Consider the following 21,791-nt stretch of genomic DNA (forward strand, 5'->3'; position numbering starts at 1 on the left):
GAGGCCCATAAATTTTTTTATATCCTTTTTCAGGTGTTATGTTTACCCTGGAAATATTTAATATCCTAGATCCCTTTCCACTTACCCTCATCATCCACTGTCATTTTCAGCATATCTATCTAGTTAATTCTTTAAAAAAAAAAAAAAAGATTTATTTATACAAGAACTGGGGTACAGTCCAGAAGCGCAGAAGGGTGAGAGAATTCATCAGAAACAAGAGGGAACCAGAACAGGCAGACCTGGACTGAAAACACTGCTGAGGGGAGCAGCGGGGGAGACAGGAGAGTTCTGCCGCGCTACGTGAGTATCTCCCTGGCTGGCTGGGAATTGAACTGGCACTGCAGAGGCTGCAGACAGCTTCACAGCACTGCTCTCAATCCACTGGGCCACCAGGGAGGCCCTATCTAGTTAATTCTTACCTGCACTGTTGGCAAAATCCCTTCTATCCCCAAATAGTAATCTAAACCAACTGTGCAATCTCATTCATAATGCCAGCTACTGGGTAAGGAATGAGCAAGTGATTGAATTTTGACAAATGAGGTAAAAGCAGAGTCTGCTAGTGAATTTTACAGAAGGGGAAAAAAAGGTGTGTGTGTGGGGGGGGGGTGTTTCTACATTTCATAAGAAGCATATAAAACATAAGAAGGATCTACCTTTCTTCCTTCCTTTGAGAAATATTCTGAAATGCTCCAAACTTCCATAAATACTTTCCTACCAGACTCAAATTATCAAATTTCCTCATTTTCTAAGCCAGATTTCTGTTGATTGAAGCAAAAAGTCTACTGATGAATAGTTTCTAACTCCACTTTAGATATCCCTTTCTTTGAGAAAACTCTCAAATATGTTCAACACCCACCACGTCCCCAGTGAGTACTCATAATACCCCATGCCTACCTATGTCATGGCCATCATCAAAATGTATTAAGTGGCTATACAATCATGTTTTGCTAAGTAAAGTGTAACTTCTTTTGGTGCAGTGACTATCAATTAATTCAAGATCATGTCCCCAGCATGCATTTAACATAGGAGTGCTCAAAAACATCTTAGAACTTAATGAATGAACAGGGTAAATGTCCATTCCAAGATGACATGTTTTGTTTTTACAACAATTCTACACAGGAAATTGCCAAAAGTGATGGTCTCAGATTAAAAAAAAAAGATAAACCTTAAACCTACTTTTTTGGGTTTTAAACAGAATTTAGTAACTTCTAATGTGAATTTCAGAAGACATCACTATAAAATGAAATCATAAACAAGTAATTTAGGATAATCAATATAACGTCTATCAACTGCATTAAGACTTCATTATTCACAAAAAAATTAAAGTATATGTGGCACTGAGGTGAAACTATAGCCCAGTTGCCACCAGAGCTCACACTAGGAAGGTACAGTGTAGAGGTGGCTGCCAGTTGTTTCAATCCACACTCAGAGTTCTGCCACATATACTTCTGCATACCCACATCTCAGACCTACAATCTGCACTTTTTAACTGTGTATTGAAAACATACATACAGACAAATAGATAAGATAGATAGATCAGACAGACAGATAGACAGACAGACAGATAGATATATCAGCTAGCAATATTTAGAGATACTTGTCACCAACACATGGAAAGGTATAACAATTCTATAGCTAAATCCTAGATTCTGAACCAATTCTCTACACAGACATCAGAAGAATTTCTTCTCTTGTCTCATAAATACTGTAAAAGTAACAAGATTCTGTCACTGGCATGTTGTTGTGTCACCCCTGACTACACAATTCATGAAATGTGTGTTATGACCGAAAATCGTAGAATTGACCTGAACTTCATCAAGCATCCCCAGACTAGGTTTATATATATGGTACTGCATGCAAAATTTGGTTAAGAAATTTGCTTTCAAACTGTATTAAAATTGTGGGGGAATGCCTTTAAGATGGTTTCCAATGGCTACAATTGTGAACCAAACTAACACTGTGGAATAATTAAATTGAATTATTTTAGTTTTTAACAATTATAGCTCAACTATATAAGGCATGAACTTATATAGCTCAACTATATAAGGCATGAACCAGTATGCTCTGATATGGAAACACCTCTGACTTTTCTTTTCCATCAGCTATTTTATTGTTATAACAAAACTACTTGACTATCACACCAAAAAATGTTTGATGTACCTGAATATTTGCTGCTTAGGTACCATCGAGGAAGGACCACAGTTGAGTGAAAAAGTATAATCCCTGAGAATTAAGATCTAGATCTGTTCATGCTGAAACTTACACAGCTTTGAGAAGGGCTCTGCATCCCCCGCCTACCCCCAACACCTCAACTTCTATAAAAAGTATGGAAATCATGCCAGTCAGTGACATTAGGAATCCATGTCCCATCTTATAGAGCATCAAATATTAGTAAATTTAAGTTAGTCTGCAAACACTCAGAGCAGAAAACAAGATTCTTAATCTAGAAATGTATTAGATAAAATGCTTAAGATATTCCATCTTTTTTTATACTGCTCTTTGACATACATGCTGCTATCATCTTTATAACATTACTTAAACTAGAAGTTAGTAAATAGATTATTTTATATCCTAACAATCATTTTTAGAAATTGGGAAAAGGTAATCTTTAATTCATTTTAGACTCAGAACACCTTGATTCTGACCAGTACTCTCTGGGGATCCAAATAATGAACCACTAAAACTGATGATTATAAAGTTCTTTCCAACCTTTTTAAGACAATGATATATATAGTGTATTCTACATGTAAATTTCCAAATCTAATACCATTAATTAAACTAATAGAGTATTAAAAACAGTAAAGCCATGTGTCTTTAAAGCTCTTACATTCACTCTGGGGTTCAAAGCAAAGTATAAAAACAAAAGAAAGGAGAAGAGAGAAACATTTCAAAAGAGACTTTTCTTCTATTCCCTATCTAATTGGGGATATTAGGAAAATATATCTACATATTACTTCAACTTAATGATAGATTTTCTGTAACAAAAATTATTCTAGTTAGGGAGAATAACTTAATTTCTGAAACTAGTACATATTTAAAAGAAAATAGTAAGTTTTAGGGGTCTCCCTGGTGGCGCAAGGGGTTAAGCACAACACTATAAAGCTATCTGCAGCTTCTGCAGCATGAGTTCGATGCCCAGCCGGCCAGAGAGCTACCCACGTGGCGCAGCAGACCTCTCCTGGCTTCCCACTGCTCCTCTCAGCAGTGTATTTCAGTCAATCTGCCTGTTCTGTTCCTCACTCTGTCTCTAGTGAATTCTCTCACCCCCCGCTACTCTGGCCTGTACCCCAGGCCAGAGTGCATTTTGTTGTGTGCATAAGTAAAATCTTAAAAAAAAAAAAAAAAAAAGACCGAATAATCCCAAAGTTATGTTCACTTAAAAAAAAGAAAGTAAATAGTAAGTTTTAGACATTACTTTCATGCAAAAACCCAAGAGAGGAACATTCAGTACAAATGATACCAAACACAGCCATTTCACCTGTTCTTTAAAAAAAGAATTTTACTTCAGTTTTTCAAGAGTTTACATTTCAACTAATTAAAAGAACCCCACCCTGATATCAATCTCATTATACTTACTAAAGTGTATCTGGAGGACCTATAATAAGGACTTCCCATCGGTAGAGATCATTGTCATCTATTAAACCTGCTGAAAAGCCTTCCACTGGATTTTTGTTGAGTTCTGTGGAAAAAGAAAAATTTGATCAAAACATTTAAGTACATAATTTTCACCCAAGAGATAAATTACAGTACTTGAAAATACATGTTATAGATTTAATGGTTTATTAAATGAATACACCTGGATCCATTAGCAAAATGGATACAAAAAAAAAATCTACAGCACAGTAAAAGTAATGTGTTAAGCAGACTTATCCAGAAGATCAACTTCTACTGCCTTCTTTCTTTAGATCTGATTTCCAGCTAGGTTCTTAACTTTCCAGGTAGACATACCATGGTATACAGGTATAGTTACATAGAAGGATTGTCAAAATATAGCTACCCAGGCCCTCATACTTCCCCAGAGATTCTGATTCAGAGGGAAATAAAACCAGTGCTTCAAATATTCTTCTCCTGTGGTCTATTTGCAGAAACACTAACAGAATGCCCTATACCATTGCACTGGAATTTGCTGGCCTTCATTTACACCATTATCTGAATTATCTATTTGACAATTCCTCTGTAGTTCTGGGGATACACATCTATAGTTGGTATTCATGTGGGGCCCATCAGAACACTGAGAACAAAGAGGAGAGAACAAGAGGCCCCATCTGTGTCTGGCTTGCATTGTTGACCCTTATGCCAGCCACAGCTTCCAGCACACAGGAGGAGCTTAAGAGTAACAGTTGCAACCTAGAGGAATAGCAGTGGCATCATTAGATTTTTTTTTTTTTTCCTAAAGAATGTTCTGGCATGTTTGGAGAATGATGGCGGCTAGTGACAAGAAAAAAAACACAGGACTAGTGAGGTAGGGGAACACAGCAAGAGGGGACATGTAAGAGGAAAGTGAGGAGGATGTAGAGCACCCTAATACTCAGGGTTTAATAATAAAGTTTCTATTGATGACAGAAGATAATATAAGGATTTTTAAAACAGTTTTAATGAGGTATAACTGACATTTATACAATTTGGTATGTATTGATAAATGCGTATGCCTGTAAAGCTATCACCATAATTATGATAATAAACATAAATATGTATTTGCCTATGCACACACATGCACGGATACAGATATATCTAAGTATATTTGACAGGCAGGGAGCTAAGCGATGATTGACACAAAATAAGCACACACCAGAGGAGAGCAGTTTTAAGAGGGCTTTGCTGGAAGCCTGAGCAAGTTTGTAATTCTCACAATTCCATTTTCCTCAAGGAGCTCAGTATAATGACAAAAAGTAAGTGTTACACAACTCAGAGTGCTATAAAAGACTGAAAAAATGTTCAGATATTAATTTCTTGAGGAATTAGAGATAGTTATTATTTCAACAACTAGGACGGTATTTTTTTTTTTTAAGATTTATTTATTCATACAAGCACTGGGTTCAGTCAAAAGCGCGTGGGGGAGGGGGTGAGAGAATTCGCCAGAGCCAGAGCAGGGAGCAGACTGACAAAGTACACTGCTGAGGGGAGCAGCAGGCGGCAGGAGAGGTCTGCGCACCATTTGGGACCCTCGCCCAGCAGCCGGGGACCAAACTGGCGCTGCAGAGGCTGCGGGCAGCTTCGCAACCCAGCGATCAACCACTGCGCCACCAGGGGAGGCCCTAGGACGGTATTATTTCAATAACTAGGACGGTATTATTTCAATAACTAGGACTTAACACCCCAACATTCCAGTTAAATAGGAAGCCAAAAGTGAAAGTTTATATTTATATATAAATGGATTATTTTCTTGAAATTTGAGAAGTGATTTTGTAACTCTAATGTTTTTGCCTAAAAGGCAAAGTAGACTTCCATAGTTTTTTTTTTAAAGAGGGAAAAACTACTTTTTTTCCTTTTTTTTTTTTTTAAGATTTATTTACTTATTTATTTATACAAGCACTGGGTACAGTCAGAAGTGCAGGAGGGTGAGAGAATTCACCAGAGCCAGAGCGGGGAGCAGAGCAGGCAGAAGGACCGAAGTACACTGCTAAGCGGAACAGCAGGCAGCAGGAGAGGTCTGCGTGCCATGTGGGACCTTCCTCCGGTGGCCGGGGAGCAGGCGGGGATCGAACTGGCGCTGCAGAGGCTGCGGGCAGCTTCGCAACCCAGCGGTCAACCGCAGCGCCACCGGGGAGGCCCAGACTTCCATAGTTTTTAATAGAAGTATATTTCAAAACATGAAACACTACCATATTTATTTTTATTTATTTTTTAAAGATTTATTTTTTTTAAAATACAAGAGCTGGGGTACAGGCCAGAGGCAAGGGAGGGTGAGAGGACTCACCAGAGACAGAGTGGGGAACAGAACAGGCAGACTGACGAAATACACTGCTGAGGGGAGCACGGGAGAGACAGGAAAGGTCTGCTGCGCCATGTGGGATTCTCAGCAGCCAGCCAGGATTGAACCAACACTGCCCAGGCTGCAGACAGCGCCACCAGGGAGGACTCGTATTTATTTTTAAATAGCTATTTTAAGACATTAAAAATACTAAAAATGAAAAGACATTTAGATAGTAATTGCATTTTAATACTGCTACTTTGTTTATACATGCAAATGTTTACTGACTGCCAACATTACACTGCAGACATACTTAAAAAGTTCCACTTTACTTGCCAATTGAGGGATACGGTAGAACACAGACAGACTGCTATAGAGTCATTTCTTTTCTACAATGTATTATTTAATTCCAACCTTTTTTGTATGAGCATCATCATGTTATTCAGACCACGTTCTCCAACATTAGACAAGAGTCTTGTGGCAGATTCTATAATTTATCTAGACATCACCTAGTTTTATCAGAAGTCCCAGAGTAGTATAAATGTTAGTGGGTGAATTCTGAAATTCACATATACAATTAAAATTATGCTTGAAAATTTCCTTACATATCCCATAAAGCATAGCATTGGCTTCTCGCTTTTGTCAATACACCGTAAATCCTTAAAATCTTTTGCACATTTTCCATACTTTTCTTCTATAGGAACGATTATGTCCAACACTTGTTTCATGTAAGTTACATAAAAGCTATGTCAACGGATGTCCAAATTCTCACTTTTATTATGAATTTTGTCCACAGCATGAATCCTCATAGGTCTACATCCATGGGTACTTAACAGGCTTAACAAAGCTATCATGGCAGATCATCACCATACTTTCATGAATACCCACTTCAAGGTTCAGTCCAACTACAATCTTCTTCTATGAGGCCCTCCCTAAATAATTCCTATTTCTTTAGACTTACACTAAATTCCAATTAATGATACTTTTTGTCTATATACTACATGACCTTGGCTATGAGATCCTGATTCCTACATAAGTACAGGAATTTGGAGGGGCACCAATGAAAGACACCTTGTAATCACAAAGAGACAAGAAATGATTCTAAAAAGAGTAAAGATATCTGAAATAAGACAAAGCATTTAGGTAGCAGAGGCTCAAGGTTTAGTCAGAAGCTTGAGAACAAAGAGTCTCTTGTAAACCACTGAGGTTTGGCCTTTATCCAGAGGGCAAAGGTGGATCTTTGAAGAGTCTGTGTTGATTTTTGTTTTTAAAATGATGAGTTAACCTCATGAGATTTATATTTTAAAAACCAACCTTGCAGCATATGAAAGATGGCATAGAATAATATCATGGTGATAACAAAGAAACCAAAAAAGAAGCTATTAAACTAATCTTGGAAATTTTATGTATTTATATGGTATATAGTAATAGGAATGATGATAGGAAACAGGAATAATCAGGTGACAGAATTAATCAATCAAGCTTGGTCGTGTGTGAACTAAAATAGTAAGTCAAATAATGACACACAATTGCACAAAATTTATACAAAGTTAACATATAACCCAGCAATTCCACTCCAAGCTGTATGTATAAAAATGAAAACATCTGGGCCTTCCCGGTGGCGGTGGCGCAGCGGTTGAGCGCTGGGTTGCCAAGCTGCCCGCAGCCTCTGCAGCGCCAGTTCGATCCCCAGCCGCCGGTGAGGGTCCCATATGGCGAAAAGACCTCTCCTGTCTGCCCGCTGCTCCCCTCAGCAGTGTACTTCGGTCCTTCTGCCTGTTCTGCTCCCCGCTCTGGCTCTGGTGAATTCTCTCAAACCCCCTCCCCACGTTTCTGACTGTACCCAGTGCTTGTATAAATAAATAAAAATAAATCTTTAAAAAAAAAATTGAAAACATCTATCACATAGAAAGCTGTTCATATAGCACCATAATTTAATAGTCATAATTTATAATTGTCAAAAGGTGGAAAAAACCTAACTGCCCATCAATGAATGAGTCAACAAATTGTGTGTACATACAGACAAAAATATTATTCAGCCACACAACGGAATACTAATCAATCATAAAAAGGAATGAAGTAGTTATAAATGCTACAATTTGATGGACCTAAAAAACATCAGGTTAAGTGAAAGAAACCAGACACAAAGGGTCACCTATTATATGACTCTTGCATATGTTATATTCAGAATAGGCAAATCCACAGAGATGCAAAGCAGAATGGAGATTACCAAGATAGGGGAAGAGGGATGGGTAAGGAGGTTTTTACAAGGTGATAACATCGTTTTAAAACTAAAAAAGAGATGGTGGCAGCACAATCTTGTGGATACACTAAAATAACACTGGAAATAGAAACAGATAATTGTAAGTTACTTGAATTTCACCTCAATTTTAAAAAACCATACACATTTCTGTGAGGAGGAACTGGATAGTAATCTGTTCATTCTCTTGTATGATAATGTAGGCAAGTGTGGTGTTTTGAGGGATAAGGGAAGAAATGATGATAGGTTTAGTTTTAGTTATGTGGCATAAACACATGGTTTCAAAAAGAAAGGAGCAAAAAATAGATTTGGGGATTATCAGAATACTATTGATAACTCAAGTCATCAATCAATGAACATAAGTATAAACCATAGAGGATCTAACTGAATAAATTTTTAAAAATACCAATATTGGGGGAAATAAAAAAGAGGCTGCAAAAGTGACTGAAAGAGCAAGTCAAAGTATAAGAAACCAGGAAAAAATTTTATCAAGGAGCCAAGGGAGACACATTTCAAAGAGAAAGAAGCCAATAATGAGAAACACACAATGCTCAGGAAAAAGGGCATCTAAGGGCCTCCCCTGGTGGTGCAGCGGTTGAGCGCTGGGTTGCGAGACTGCCCACAGCCTCTGTGATACTGGTTCAATCTCCGGCCACTGGCGAGGGTCCCACCAAAAAAAAAAGGGGGGAAGGGCATCTAAATTCAGTACACTGGGTTCAGTTAAAAGAAAAAAAGGGCAGGGCCTCCCTGGTGGCACAAGGGGTTAAGCACTGCATATGAAGCAATCTGCAGGCCCAGCAAGTCCGGGAGCAACCCACATGGCACAGCAGACCTCTCCTGTCTCTTGTTTCGCTCGCTGCTCCCCTCAGCAGTGTATTTCAGTCAGTCTGCTTGTTTTGTTCCCCACTCTCTCTCACCCCCTGCACCCCAGCTCTTGTATGCATAAATAAATAAATCTTTTAAAAAAAATCTACCACACTTGACAAATATTTAAACCAAAAAGTGACCATGCTTGGGTTTGTACTATATTCCTAAAGTATTAAAGTTTTGAATAGGACAAAGATGATGATGCATCTTTTCTGAATACTACTAGACACAATTAAGAGTTGGAAAATATTTGAGAGATGCTCTCCCACAAAATCATGAGTGCAAAACACAAAATTTTAAAGTCCGAAAGCAAGTCGATAGTACCAAAAAAAAAAAAATCAGAATAATTGTTTTTGGAGTTTTTTTCTTTTTCTTTAGTAGTAGGAAATGAGAGTAGCATCTGATCTCTAAGGAGCAATGAAAAGGACTTCTGGGGTGCTGATAATAGCATGCTGCATATAATATGCACTTTTTTGCATGTTTTATTCGATTTTTTTTTAAAACTCAGTAGACCCAGGGGTGGCACATGATTGTTAAATGAGAGTAATGCATGCACGATACTATAAATCTGGCAATAGCTGCGGGCCAGAGAATTATATAACCCATGAATTAAAAGGAAAGCAAGGACAAGAAAATGACCTTGAAAATGAAATAGGTAAGTAATAGGAAAAAACTCATGAGAAGATTTGCTATGATGAATCATTCATCAAGAATAAGAATTGGAGGCCTCCCCTGGTGGCAGAGCGGTTGAGCACTGGACTGCGAAGTTGCCCACAGCCTCTGCAGCACGGGTTTGATTCCCGGTGGCCGGGAAGGGTCCCACATGGTGTGACAGACCTCTCCTGCCACGCCCGCTGCTCCCCTCAACAGCGTATTTCGTCAGTCTGCCTGTTCTGTTCCCAGCTCTGGTGAATTCTCTCACCCTCCTGTACTTCTGACTGTATCCAGTGCTTGCATAAGTAAACAAATAAATCTTAAAAAAAAAACAACAGGGCCTCCCCTGGTGGCACACTGGGTTGAGCGCTGGGCTGCGAGGCTGCCCGCAGCCTCTGCAGTGCTGGTTCGTTCCGGCCGCAGGCCAGGGTCCCACAAAATAAATAAATAAATAAATACATAAAAAATAAAAGCAAACAAACAAACAAAAAAAAGTAATAAGACTTGGGCCTCCCCGGTGGCGCAGTGGTTGAGCGCTGTGTTGCTGATGCAGCGGTTGAGCGCTGTATTGCAAAGCTGCCCGCAGCCTCTGCAGCGCCGGTTCGATCCCCGGCCGCTAAGCGAGGGTCCCGCATGGCATGCAGACCTCTCCTGCCGCACCGGTTGCTCTCCTCGAGCAGTGTATTTCGTCAGTCTGCCTGTTCTGCTCTCCACTCTGGTGAATTCTCTCACCCTCTCGCGCTTCTGACTGTACCCAGTGCTTGTATAAATACAATAAATCTTAAAAAAAAAGAAAAGAAAAAGAGTAAGACTTAGGGCCTCCCTGGTGGCATATGGATTAAGTCTCAGTGCTATCATTCCATCACTGCTGCAGCATGAGTTGTATCTTCAGCCAGGGAGCTAACCCACATATGGCAGCGCAGACCTCTCCTGTCTCACCCATTGCTTCCCTTAGAGTATTTCAGTAGATCTATCTCTTCTGCTCCCCACTCTCTCTGGTAAATCCTCTCACACACCCTTTTCCCCTGCACCTTTGGCCTACACCCCAGATCTTCTACACCAAAAAAATAAGACAAAAAGACAGGGAGAGCATGGTAAAGCAAAAATTTTCACCATCTTTGGTCTTGGCCACAGAAACATGATGAGGAAGGGCACATCAATCATTATTTGGAATGCGTGGCAATAAGATGCACACATTGTGCCTCTGCTGTGGATCTAAAGCTACCATCTTGAGAAGTCAACCTGCAGCAAACATGGCTACCCTGCGAAGCACAGCCTACCAAATTATAACTGGAGTGTCAGCGCTAAAAGATGAAATACCACCAGCACCGGTTGAATGATGCACCTGAAAATTGTATACCACAGTTTCAGGCTTGGATTCTGTGTAAGGATCTATAACTAAGCCCAAGAGGGCAGCTGTTGCAGCAACCAGTTCATCTTAAGGAGTTCAATAATTAGTCATACAATAAGTGTCTTACTTTAGGGGCCTCCCTAGTGGCACGGGCATTTGAATGCAGCACTGTGAAGCTGTCTGTGAAGCTGTCCGCAGTCTCTACAGTGCGGGTTTGATCCCGGCCAGCCAAGGAGATACTCACATGGCGCGGCAGACCTCTCCTGTCTTGCCCGCTGCTCCCCTCAACAAGTGTATTTCAGTCAGTCTGCCTGTTCTGTTCCCTGCTCTTTCTGGTGACTCCTCTCACCCTCCCCATCTGGCCTGTACCCCGGTTCTTGTATGCATGAATAAATAAATCTTAAAAAAAAAAAAAAAGTGTCTCGGGCCTCCCTGGTGGTGCAGTGGGTTGAGCGCAGCACTGTGAAGCTGTCCGCAGCCACTTCAGTGCAGGTTCGATTCCCAGCCGGCCGAGGAGAGACCAACCTCTCCTGCCTCCCCCGCTGCTCCCCTCAGCAGTGTCTTCTGTCCTTCTGCCTGTTCTGCTCCCTGCTCTGTCTCTGGTGAATTCTCTCACCCTCCCAGGCCTCTGGCCTGTACCCCAGCTCTGGTATAAATAAATCTTTTTTAAAAAATTGTTTTAAAAAAAGTATCTCACTTTAAAATATAATTAAGAAAGTACGAGTACTGGATATGAATCAGAAGTATTAGTATAAAATCATAATGCAGCTTTGAAATTTCTGAGCTTTGTCTACTGAAAAATTCTAGAAAAAATACCCAGCTAAGTAGCGATTAGCATCCCTAATGCCTATTGATTTACCATTTAAGGGCTCCTTAAAAGAATTCACTGATTCTAGATCTGGGACAAGAAATGTTCTAGGTTTATGCCATTATATACTAAATAAAAAGGAAGCTAATCAAGCAATACAATGGCTTTTTAAAAGGATTCACTCAATTTGTAGAGGTTCTCACTGACTGTCAGGGAACAAATTGACAATCAAATAGCTACCAAGGACTGACACATAAATAAGTTTCAATTCATGAATTTGTACTAGTCACATACAAAACAATTTGATCACCATTACATAATGTTAATAAACCATTTTATAATTTTGAAAGCCAATTAAAAAAGCTAAGAATCAGTATTTCTTTTTTCATATGTTACATTGTCAAGTATCATATTAATTACTATTTGATCAAATGAGTTTTTCTACATAGAAATGGGTCAGTTAGAAAGTTAAAAATAACTGAAACATTGCCATTCAATCTTTTTAGTCTAGGCATTTTAAAAAGGAAGACAACCAAACATTATGTGTTTCCTGACAGATAAACTACTACTTATGAAGTGCTCTCATCTTACTCACAAAGCTAAACCTGTTCAAACCCCTACATACAATTTCCAATTTACCAAAAATAGAGAATTATGTTTAAGGACATCCATGGAAAAAAATAAGCAAAATCTAGACTGTGGGAAAGCCTCAAGGGCAGGGCCTGGACTCTGATACGGTATGATATTGAAAGGAGAGGACTGAATTCAAATTTTTGAAAGCTTATGGGAAATAAAAGTTTGAAAGCTGACAAGATACTACATTAAGAAATGACTGCTATTTTTTTGAAATGTTATAATAAATGTTGGTTTTTTTACTCCCACTTTGTAGTGACACATGCTGAAAATTTACAGAGAAATGATGAAAATGTTTGGGGTATGCTGTAAGATCATAAAGAAGCAGGGTGTGTGTGTGCACTCACATGTGGGTGTATGCACACACACACACACACACAAAACAAAATTGATCATGATATAACAACTGTTGAGGTTAAGCCCATGGAGGTTCATTATACCAAACAGTCTATACTGGTATTAAGTGTTAAAAAATTTTCTCAATAAAAGTTTAAAAAATGCTAAAAAGGCAGTTTAATGTAGCCTAAAATGTTTCACAAGATTGTCAATGTGTCCTAAACTGGAGTGAAAAGAAATTTTCAATGAGTCTCGGCAAAAAATACAAGTACTCAGAATAGCAAAATTCAAAGGTCCTATTATGTCATTTTATAGTTGATTACTAAGGAAATAAGCTACTTTAAATGTAAACATACTTTGCAAAGACCAAATATTGACAGTCTAACGGCTACAAAGGCAAATATAAGCTGAAATGTATAGCCTAGCCCTGGGTTTTCCTTTGTGTCTGGATGGTTGTGGTCTCCTGCTCTGGGAAATGTACATTCCTGTCAAGTTTATTTATGTAAAACACAGCTGGCTGGTAAAGTGCATTTCTGTAAAGTGACTATATTTACATTGGTCTCATTTGAACTTCTGAAATCACAGATAGAACCTTTTATCCAGATACTACCTAATTATCACCTAAGTATTGAAAATAATTTTGACATTATCAGAGGAATAAATTGCCATATCATTTTAAAACATAAACTGTCACAAATCAGTCACGAAAATTAACTGAGAAAACACTGTTTTCCTCCAAGCTTCCATTAAATAATCAATATTGAAAAAGTAATATATAAATCAGCAGAAACTGTAAAGATTTCTATTCCCTCTATAGATTTTTTTAAGGATTTATTTATTTAATTATTCATACAAACACTGGGTACAGTCAGAAGCGTGGGAGGGTGAGAGAATTCACCAGAGCCAGAGCGGGGAGCAGAGCAGGCAGAAGGACCAAAGTACACTGCTGAGGGGAACAGCGGGTGGCAGGAGAGGTCTGTGTGCCATGCGGGACCCTCCTCTGGTGGCCGGGGAGCAGCCGGGGATCGAACTGGCGCTGCAGAGGCTGTGGGCAGCTTCGGAACCCAGCGATCAACCACTGCGCCACTGGGGAGGCCCTCCCTCTATAGATTTTAACATGCATCAATTTAATCATCTTTAGGGAAATACTTAAAATTTTGCTTAAAAGTAATTTTCTTTACATCATGCCATGGGCTAAGGTTAGGGCTTAGGCTAGCTGATTTCCTAATTCAAAACCTGCTCAACCTAGATGAATTTGTTCTACCATGTTTCAAAAACATAGGGAATATGACCTGTCTTATGAAGATTTTGCCAATATGCTACTGAAAGATTTTGTTTGGTCAAATACCAGACCACAATCTAAAACACAGAAATTCTTCTATTTTTCACCTGGCTTATGCCCTCTTTAGTTATCGGAGGGTTCTTAACATTAAGTGCTAAATATGTTGATGCTTATAATTAAATTAAAAGCAGTATCATTAACATACATCTCTGCCAAGATTTGCTACAAGAGGAATTCTTCACAATACAGAAATTGTTATGTCCTGACATTAGCCTGTAATTTTATAAGAACTTCAATCTACTTTGATCAAATTTATTTTAGAAATAAATTTGATAAAGACAAAATCTTGGAGGATTTCTGAATCTCACTCCAATTTAGGAAATTTTGGGTCAGAGTTTTGAACACACAACCAAACCTGGTAAAAATGACTCCCTACCCTTATCATCTTATAAAGTTGGGGGTGAGGAGGTGGGGAATGGGGGTGTTCCTTATCCATAAAATATGGTAACATTCATGTTAGTAGTATAAGGCAGATTAAAAATACTGTATATGTAAAAGACTGTCCATTTTAGACTATGAAAATACTACTTGTGCAATTTCTTCCCTTAAATTTGGATTGGACTATAGGACGCAAAAGGATGCAATCAGTGTTCTTTAAGATAAATCTTAAGAACAAGCTGCACCTCACATACTTCTTTTGGAAAATGCTACCCACTACCAAACTATCAAACCCAACTACTTGTTTTAGTAGGAACTGCCAAACAAGGTCTCCATATCCTTGGACCATAACAGTGAATGAATGAATTCCTGACTCAAACCCAAAGAAAGATCTTCCAGAGGCTATTCTGAATTAGAACTAAAGGAGAGTACCAATCTGGGTAAACTGTGCTATAAAAGCCTGAGGGTGGCCCACAGGCCCAGTTCAAATCTCAAGGAGAAACCTGATTTGAGAGAATGAAGCCATGATGAAGTTAAATAAATAAAACATGAAGAGCAGTCCTAACAGAACTCGTTTCTCAAAACTGGTACCACTCCTGCCCTTCCATAAATCTGGTGAAGAGTCAAATTTTCTTTTATGTGTAAACCTTATCAAATAAATTCAATTCCTGTCACCCCAATTATGACTACCTTTTTCTCTATTTAAAAAGTCATATTTTTAGGGCCTCCCCGGTGGCGCAGCGGTTGAGCACTGGGTTGCGAAGCTGCCCGCACCTCTGCAGCGCCGGTTCGATCCCCGGCTGCTCCCCGGCCACCAGAGGAGGGTCCCACATGGCACGCAGACCTCTCCTGCTGCCCGCTGCTCCCCTCAGCAGTGTACTTCGGTCCTTCTGCCTGCTCTGCTCCCCGCTCTGGCTCTGGTGAATTCTCTCACCCTCCCGCGCTTCTGACTATACCCAGTCCTTGTATAAACAAACAAACAAACAAACAAATAAATAAATAATAAAATCTTTTTTAAAAAAAAGTCATATTTTTAAATTTCCATCCCAACTGGCCTCTAGTCAATTGCCCCTTAAACCTGAGAGTAACAGTTCACAACTTTCTTTTTACCCACACCACCACAGAGAAGGCACAAAAGTGTTCTTGGCAGAGATGGTTGGGTATGAGCACACCTCAGGGCAGGTGAGAATCATTAATACCTTATTTCCTCCTGACTTTTATAAGTATTGTTCAAATCAAATTAAGGTTGCTTTGTATAAATTTTTCTGTCTCCTTATCAACTTGCTTTTGCACTATAAAATTAAAAGTTACTCTACTTTCATGTATCAATATGCAGTGCTTTCTTTCGTATTTACCTATTTTCAGGGTTTTAGCAACTTCAAAGTGAAGTTTACATCCCCTTTCCTTGTTATCATCTGCCAGAAAAAAGACTTGATCAAATTTTCCTAGTGGAATAATGAGGCTTTTAAATCTCCATTACAGTTCACTTTAAGCTCACTTAAACCACCTAAAAACCAAAAACCACAAACCCTGAAAAGTTCAGTCTCAAGGAAATTACAGATGTCCCTTTTTTAAATATCTGACAGAAGACATTATAAAGCAATAGACCTAAGAAAGGAGATAGTAACTACTGTCATTAGAAATAAATTTTTGAAAAAGTAAAATCTACAATGAAATCATGATCATAATTTTAAGGACTTATACCTTAGCAGAAAAAATATATTATATAGACCAGAGAAAATATAATAAAGGAAATTTAAATAAGCTAAATTTGCATTCTTGAAAAAATAAGAATGGCATTCATAAAATATATGTAAAACTATCCTGTAGTAAGTGAATATGCAGATTAACTCATTTCTAACTTCCACAACCATGAAAAAATTGGTACAAAATTAACAACACTGGGCCTCTCCTGGTTGTGCAGCGGTAGAGTACTGGGCTGTGAAGTTGCCCATAGCCTCTGCAGCACTGGTTCGATCCCCGGCCGCCAGCGAGGGTCCCACATGGCGCACATACTCCTCCTGCTGCGCCCGCTGCTCCCCTCAGTAGTGTATTTAGTCGGTCTGCCTGTTCTGTTCCCCGCTTTGGCTCTGGTGAATTCTCTCACCCTCCCGTGCTTCTGACTGTACCCAGTGCTTGTATAAACAAATCTTTAAAAAAAAAAAAATTAACAACACCAAGGCATCTGTCAAATGAGAGATACTGAGCTATAAAGATAAATAACATCAAGGGTTTCGAGGTAGATAAAAAACAAAGGTTAGCCTCAGATTTCTCCACAACTTTTAACACTGGTAATAATGACATGAATAACTACAGAACTCTGAAGAAAAGTGTGATACAAAGAATGTAAAACACAAAGATTATAAAACCCAAAGAAGTGGGAATAGGACTGACTCACCATGCATTCACAACTATTGGTGAACTTAAGGTCTTAAAAAGGGGCACTTCTTGAAAGAACTGCTAGAAAAATTAAATAAAGAATTCTATAATTGAAAAACCACAGTAAAGGATCCGTGTGCTTACTGTTCCCGTATAAATACATAACTGAAACCAAACAATCATGAGTGGTATAAGCTTTAAAAAACATATGTATCACTGGGCCTTCCTGGTGGCACAAGGGGTTAAGATGCAACCTATGAAGCTACTTACAGCCTCTGGGAGCAACCCACTGGTGCAGCAGACCTCTCCTGCCTCGCCCACTGCTCCCCTCAGCAGTGTACTTCCATTGATCTGCCTGTTCTATTCCCCACTCTGTCTCTGGTGAATCCTTTCACCCCCCCAGACCTCTGGCCTGTATGCATAAATAAATAAATCTTTTACAAAAATGTATGTTTCATAAATTCTGACAATATAAAGCTAGGAACAATCAAAAGGGGGGGAAAAAAACCAAATGGCCAGGAAAACAGAAGAGAAGGAAAAAGAGATACATATGTTCATTCAGTCACCCTGGTTATCACCGGGCTCTGCCAAAAACTCAAAATTATTTAGAAGTTATATAATTTTCTTCTCTCAACTTTAGAACCCTCAGTAATCCATCTCTTTTTGTTAAAAAAAAAAATCTACCTGCAGTTCAATCATGTTTATAACAGTAGCTTAGGTGTTTTTTTTTTTAAGATTTATTTATTTATGCATACAAGAACTGGGGTATAGACCAGAGGTGTGGGGGGTGAGGAGTCACCAGAGACAGAGTGGGGAACAGAACAGGCAGACTGACCGAAGTACACTGCTGAGGAGAGCAGCGGGCAACTCAGGAGAGGTCTGCTGCGCCATGTGGATAGCTCCCTGGTTGGGGATTGAACTTGTGCTGCAGTGGCTGCAGATAGCTTCATAGTGCTGCGTCTTAACACCTTGCACCCCCAGGGAGGCCCCAGTATCTTCTTGTTTTGGTTTAACTCAAAACTTATAAATGGTATGCACCTTATATAACTCATTATTTTTGCATACATGCCTGAAAATATACGGAATGATATTCTTCAAACGTTGACAGTTATGACTATGTGATAGGATGTTTTTAACTCTCATTTATAATTTGATTTTTTAATTATAAAAAGTCATTTAACTCTAAAGTAACACATGAAAATAAAGTGTAAACAAGCAGTCACTATCTTTTGATCCTCCAAAAATAACCACTGTTGTATATTCTCTTTCAGATTTTGAGTATACCAAGGCATAAAACAGAAAATGGGATCCTGCTGTTTTATCATTTATGGTCACTTATTCATTAGGCACTTGGTTCCTTCTGCTTTTTGTCAATCATCAAACATCTTTGTACTTTGCCATTATGCATTTCTTTCTTTTTTTTAAAGATTTATTTATTTATTTATACAAGAACCAGGGTACAGGCCAGATGCACAGGAGGGTGAGAGGATTCACCAGAGACAGAGTGGGGAGCAGAACAGGCAGACTGATGAAATACACTGCTGAGGGGAGCAGCGGGCGAGACAGGAGATATCTGCTGCGCCATGGGGGACCCTCGCTGGCTGGCCGGGATGGAACTGGCGCTGCAGAGGCTGCAGACAGCTTCACAGCGCGGAGCTCAACCACCTGCACCACCAGAGGAGGCCTGCCATTATGCACTTCTAAAAGTACATCTAAACTCCTATAAAATCTAAACCTAAAATCTAAACTCCTCTAAATGAAACTGAGAGTCAGAGTCACATATATAACATACATGCAAAGTTTATTTCAGCTTATATTCCCAGAAACACAGAAGGCAGCCATTTTACTACAGCCTTACTTATACAGGGTATTATCTTTTTCCCACTGATCAGCAACAATCTGTATTTCTTACAAGCATTACCCATTTAAGATTTTTGCCCTTTTTTATATTAACTGATTTTTTTAAGTGGGTTTCTTTTTTTAAGCATCTTTGTGTCTGCCATTTTTCTTAAATGCTTCTGATTTGTTTTATTTAAAAAATAATAATTTTGGGGCAGGGGGGCTCCCTAGTAGCTCAGGGGGTTAAGACACAGGGCTATCAAGCTATCGCCAGCCACTGAGCGGGAGTTCAACCCCACCCAGGGAGCTAACCCATATGGTGCAGCATACCTCTCCCATCTCCCCCACTGCTCCCCTCATCAATGTATTTCAGTAGATCCATCTATTCTGCTCCCTACTCTGTCTCTGGTGAATCCTCTCACCCTCCATACCTCTGACCTACACCCCAGTTCTTATGCATAAAAAAATTTAAAAAAAAATTATTTTGCTTAACAGAAATTCAAGCAACATAAATTTCAGGTTGTAAAGGTCAATCAACGTCATGGCTTGTTGATTTGTCATGCCTCCCTCTCTCAACCCACACTGAAATATTCTTGATTGCTTTCTTCAAATGGTCTTATCTTTTTGTTTTATTTCAACTACAGGATAATTGCTTAATTTACAGGCTAATTTTTTTTTTAAGCTCACAACAGCTGGGGTACAGGCCAGAGATGTGGGGGGTGGGGAGAGGATTCACCAGAGACAGAATGGGGAACAGAATAGGCAAACTGACTGAAGTACACTGCTGAGGGGAGGAGTGGCCAAGACAGGAGAGGTCTGCTGCGCCGTGTGGGTAGCTCCCTGGCTGGCCGGGAATCAAACTCGTGCTGCAGTGGCTGTGGATTGCTTCATAGGTTGCGTCCTAACCCTTGCACCACCAGGGAGGCCCAATTACTGGCTAATTTTTAAATAAATATATTCAGCTATCTATCGTAATTTTTGTTTCTAATTTCCAGATGGTTCTGCTGGATTTTTAAAGTAAATAATCATACTGGAACATACCATTTGATTTCTTTGTTTCCAATAATTTGTGTCTTGTTTTCTTACACCAGCTAGAACAGTACCAGAAAATATGAACAAATACATATCCTCTTATTATTCCTGAGTTTTAAATGTACATACAACTACTGTTAATTTCCAACTTTTTAAGATTTACTAAGAATAAAGGAATCTCTACTGGGATTGGCCCAGTGTTTCTATACTCTCCGTCAGATTTGCTTATCAGGATTGCAGTTTATTTAAAAAAATGAAAAAAAGGAACATCATAATTTTTACTATTAAGTAATTAGAACAAAGCTGGATAAAGACCAGAATAAACAGATCAATGAATCATGATGACAAAAACAGGCTAGTCTCTTTGTGAATATATAGAATTGCCCACGGGGTAGGGTGTGTGTGTGTGTGCAAAAATTTAAATACCACCATACATTTAACCATAACAAACTTAACCAAGATAATTTGGTTAGATTTTTAAAAATTCTTTGGTTAGACTAAGGACATAAAACTCAAAGTCACACGAATCAGAATGACAGCTGTTGTCTACACAGAAATGCAACTATGACTTTATTTTTTTATAGACGCATGTTTTTGTTTTATTTATTTATTTGTTTGTCTGTTTGTTTTTTGTTTATACATGCACTGCGTACAGTCAGAAGCACGGGAGGGTGAGAGAATTCACCAGAGCCAGAGCAGGGAGCAGAGCAGGCAGAAGGACTGAAGTACACTGCTGAGGGGAGCAGCGGGCGGCAGGAGAGGTGCACGCCATGTGCGACCCTCTTCCAGTGGCCGGGGAGCAGCCGGGAATCAAACAGGCGCCGCAGAGGCTGCGGGCAGCTTCGCAACCCAGCGCTCAACCGCTGCGCCACCGGGGAGGCCCGCAACTATGATTTTAACAGAAAAAAATTACTAACATATGACCAAGTCTTTTATACATATATATATATGCGTATATACATATATATATATATATATGCGTGCATAAGTGAATTCACATTAACAAATACAAAAAAAGGCAATGCACAAAGTGAAAACTGGAATGGGCAATACAAATATAATATGTTCTACCTTACAAATGCATATTAAAAGTCTCGGTTCCTGGTTCTTCCACAACTTCCTCTAAGTAGGCCCAACCCTCCCCCCTTTTTAAAAGATTTATTTTTTATTTATACAATAGCTGGGGTACAGGCCAAAGGCATGGGAAATTTAGAGGATTCACCAGAGACAGAGAGGGGAGCAGAACAGGCAGGCGACTGAAAACACTACTGAGGGGAGCAGCAGGAGAGACAGGAAAGGTCTGTCGCGCCATGTGGGTATCTCTCTGGCTGGCCAGGAATCACACCTGCGCTGCAGAGGCCGGACAGCTTCACAGTGCTGCCCTCAACCCACTGTACCACCAGGGAAGCCCAGATCTAATCCCCTTTTAGGTACAGCGAGAAAAAATAAAGCAACAAGTCATGCCAGTTCCAATCCAATTACTTCTTTCCAAAAGAAGAACAGATGTGGTAGTGTGGAAATCACAGTGATATATTGCTATTGATTAACTTTCTGATAAAACTTCCTATCATGCACGCCTTGAATCAACTCCTCCTTGAACCTTTCCCTAAGGTGGTACTAATAGATTATGTTTCTATAATTCAAATCACTATTTATTTGTATGTGCCTTTTCTTTAAAACACATTAGTAAAAGGAGAGAATTGTTACCTGGTCAGAAATGACATACATGCAGTATATAACCTTTACTAAAAGGCAGCTTCTACAATGCAGTAATCATCTTCTCTACATTAAGGAAAAATGACTTCTAAGAAAATGGATGTCCTGTGAAAATACAAATGTCCCTAAGTGAAAGATCTAGAAAGGCATATATATTTAAAAAAAAAAAAAAATGGAAGTGATAAGGCTTATCAAGAGTCACAAGACAAGGGCCTCCCGGGTGGCGCAGCGGTTGAGCGCTGGGTTGCAAAGCTGCCCACAGCCTCTGCGGCGCCGGTTCGATCC

General features: G+C 39.3%; 1 protein-coding gene across 1 annotated transcript in view; it reads right to left on the reverse strand.

Annotated features, from left to right (window-relative positions):
• Positions 1-21,791, reverse strand: part of UBE2G1 (ubiquitin conjugating enzyme E2 G1) — a gene marked incomplete at both ends in the record, with an annotated part of 86,394 nt that overhangs the window by 16,253 nt on the left and 48,350 nt on the right. The window contains one exon of the mRNA XM_084238510.1: positions 3,577-3,679. Coding sequence (XP_084094636.1) covers positions 3,577-3,679 — 103 coding nt within the window. The remainder of the gene's footprint in view (positions 1-3,576; positions 3,680-21,791) is intronic.

Source organism: Talpa europaea, assembly GCF_964194135.1.
Source record: "Talpa europaea genome assembly, chromosome: 7".
NCBI classification, from domain to species: Eukaryota; Metazoa; Chordata; class Mammalia; order Eulipotyphla; family Talpidae; genus Talpa; species Talpa europaea.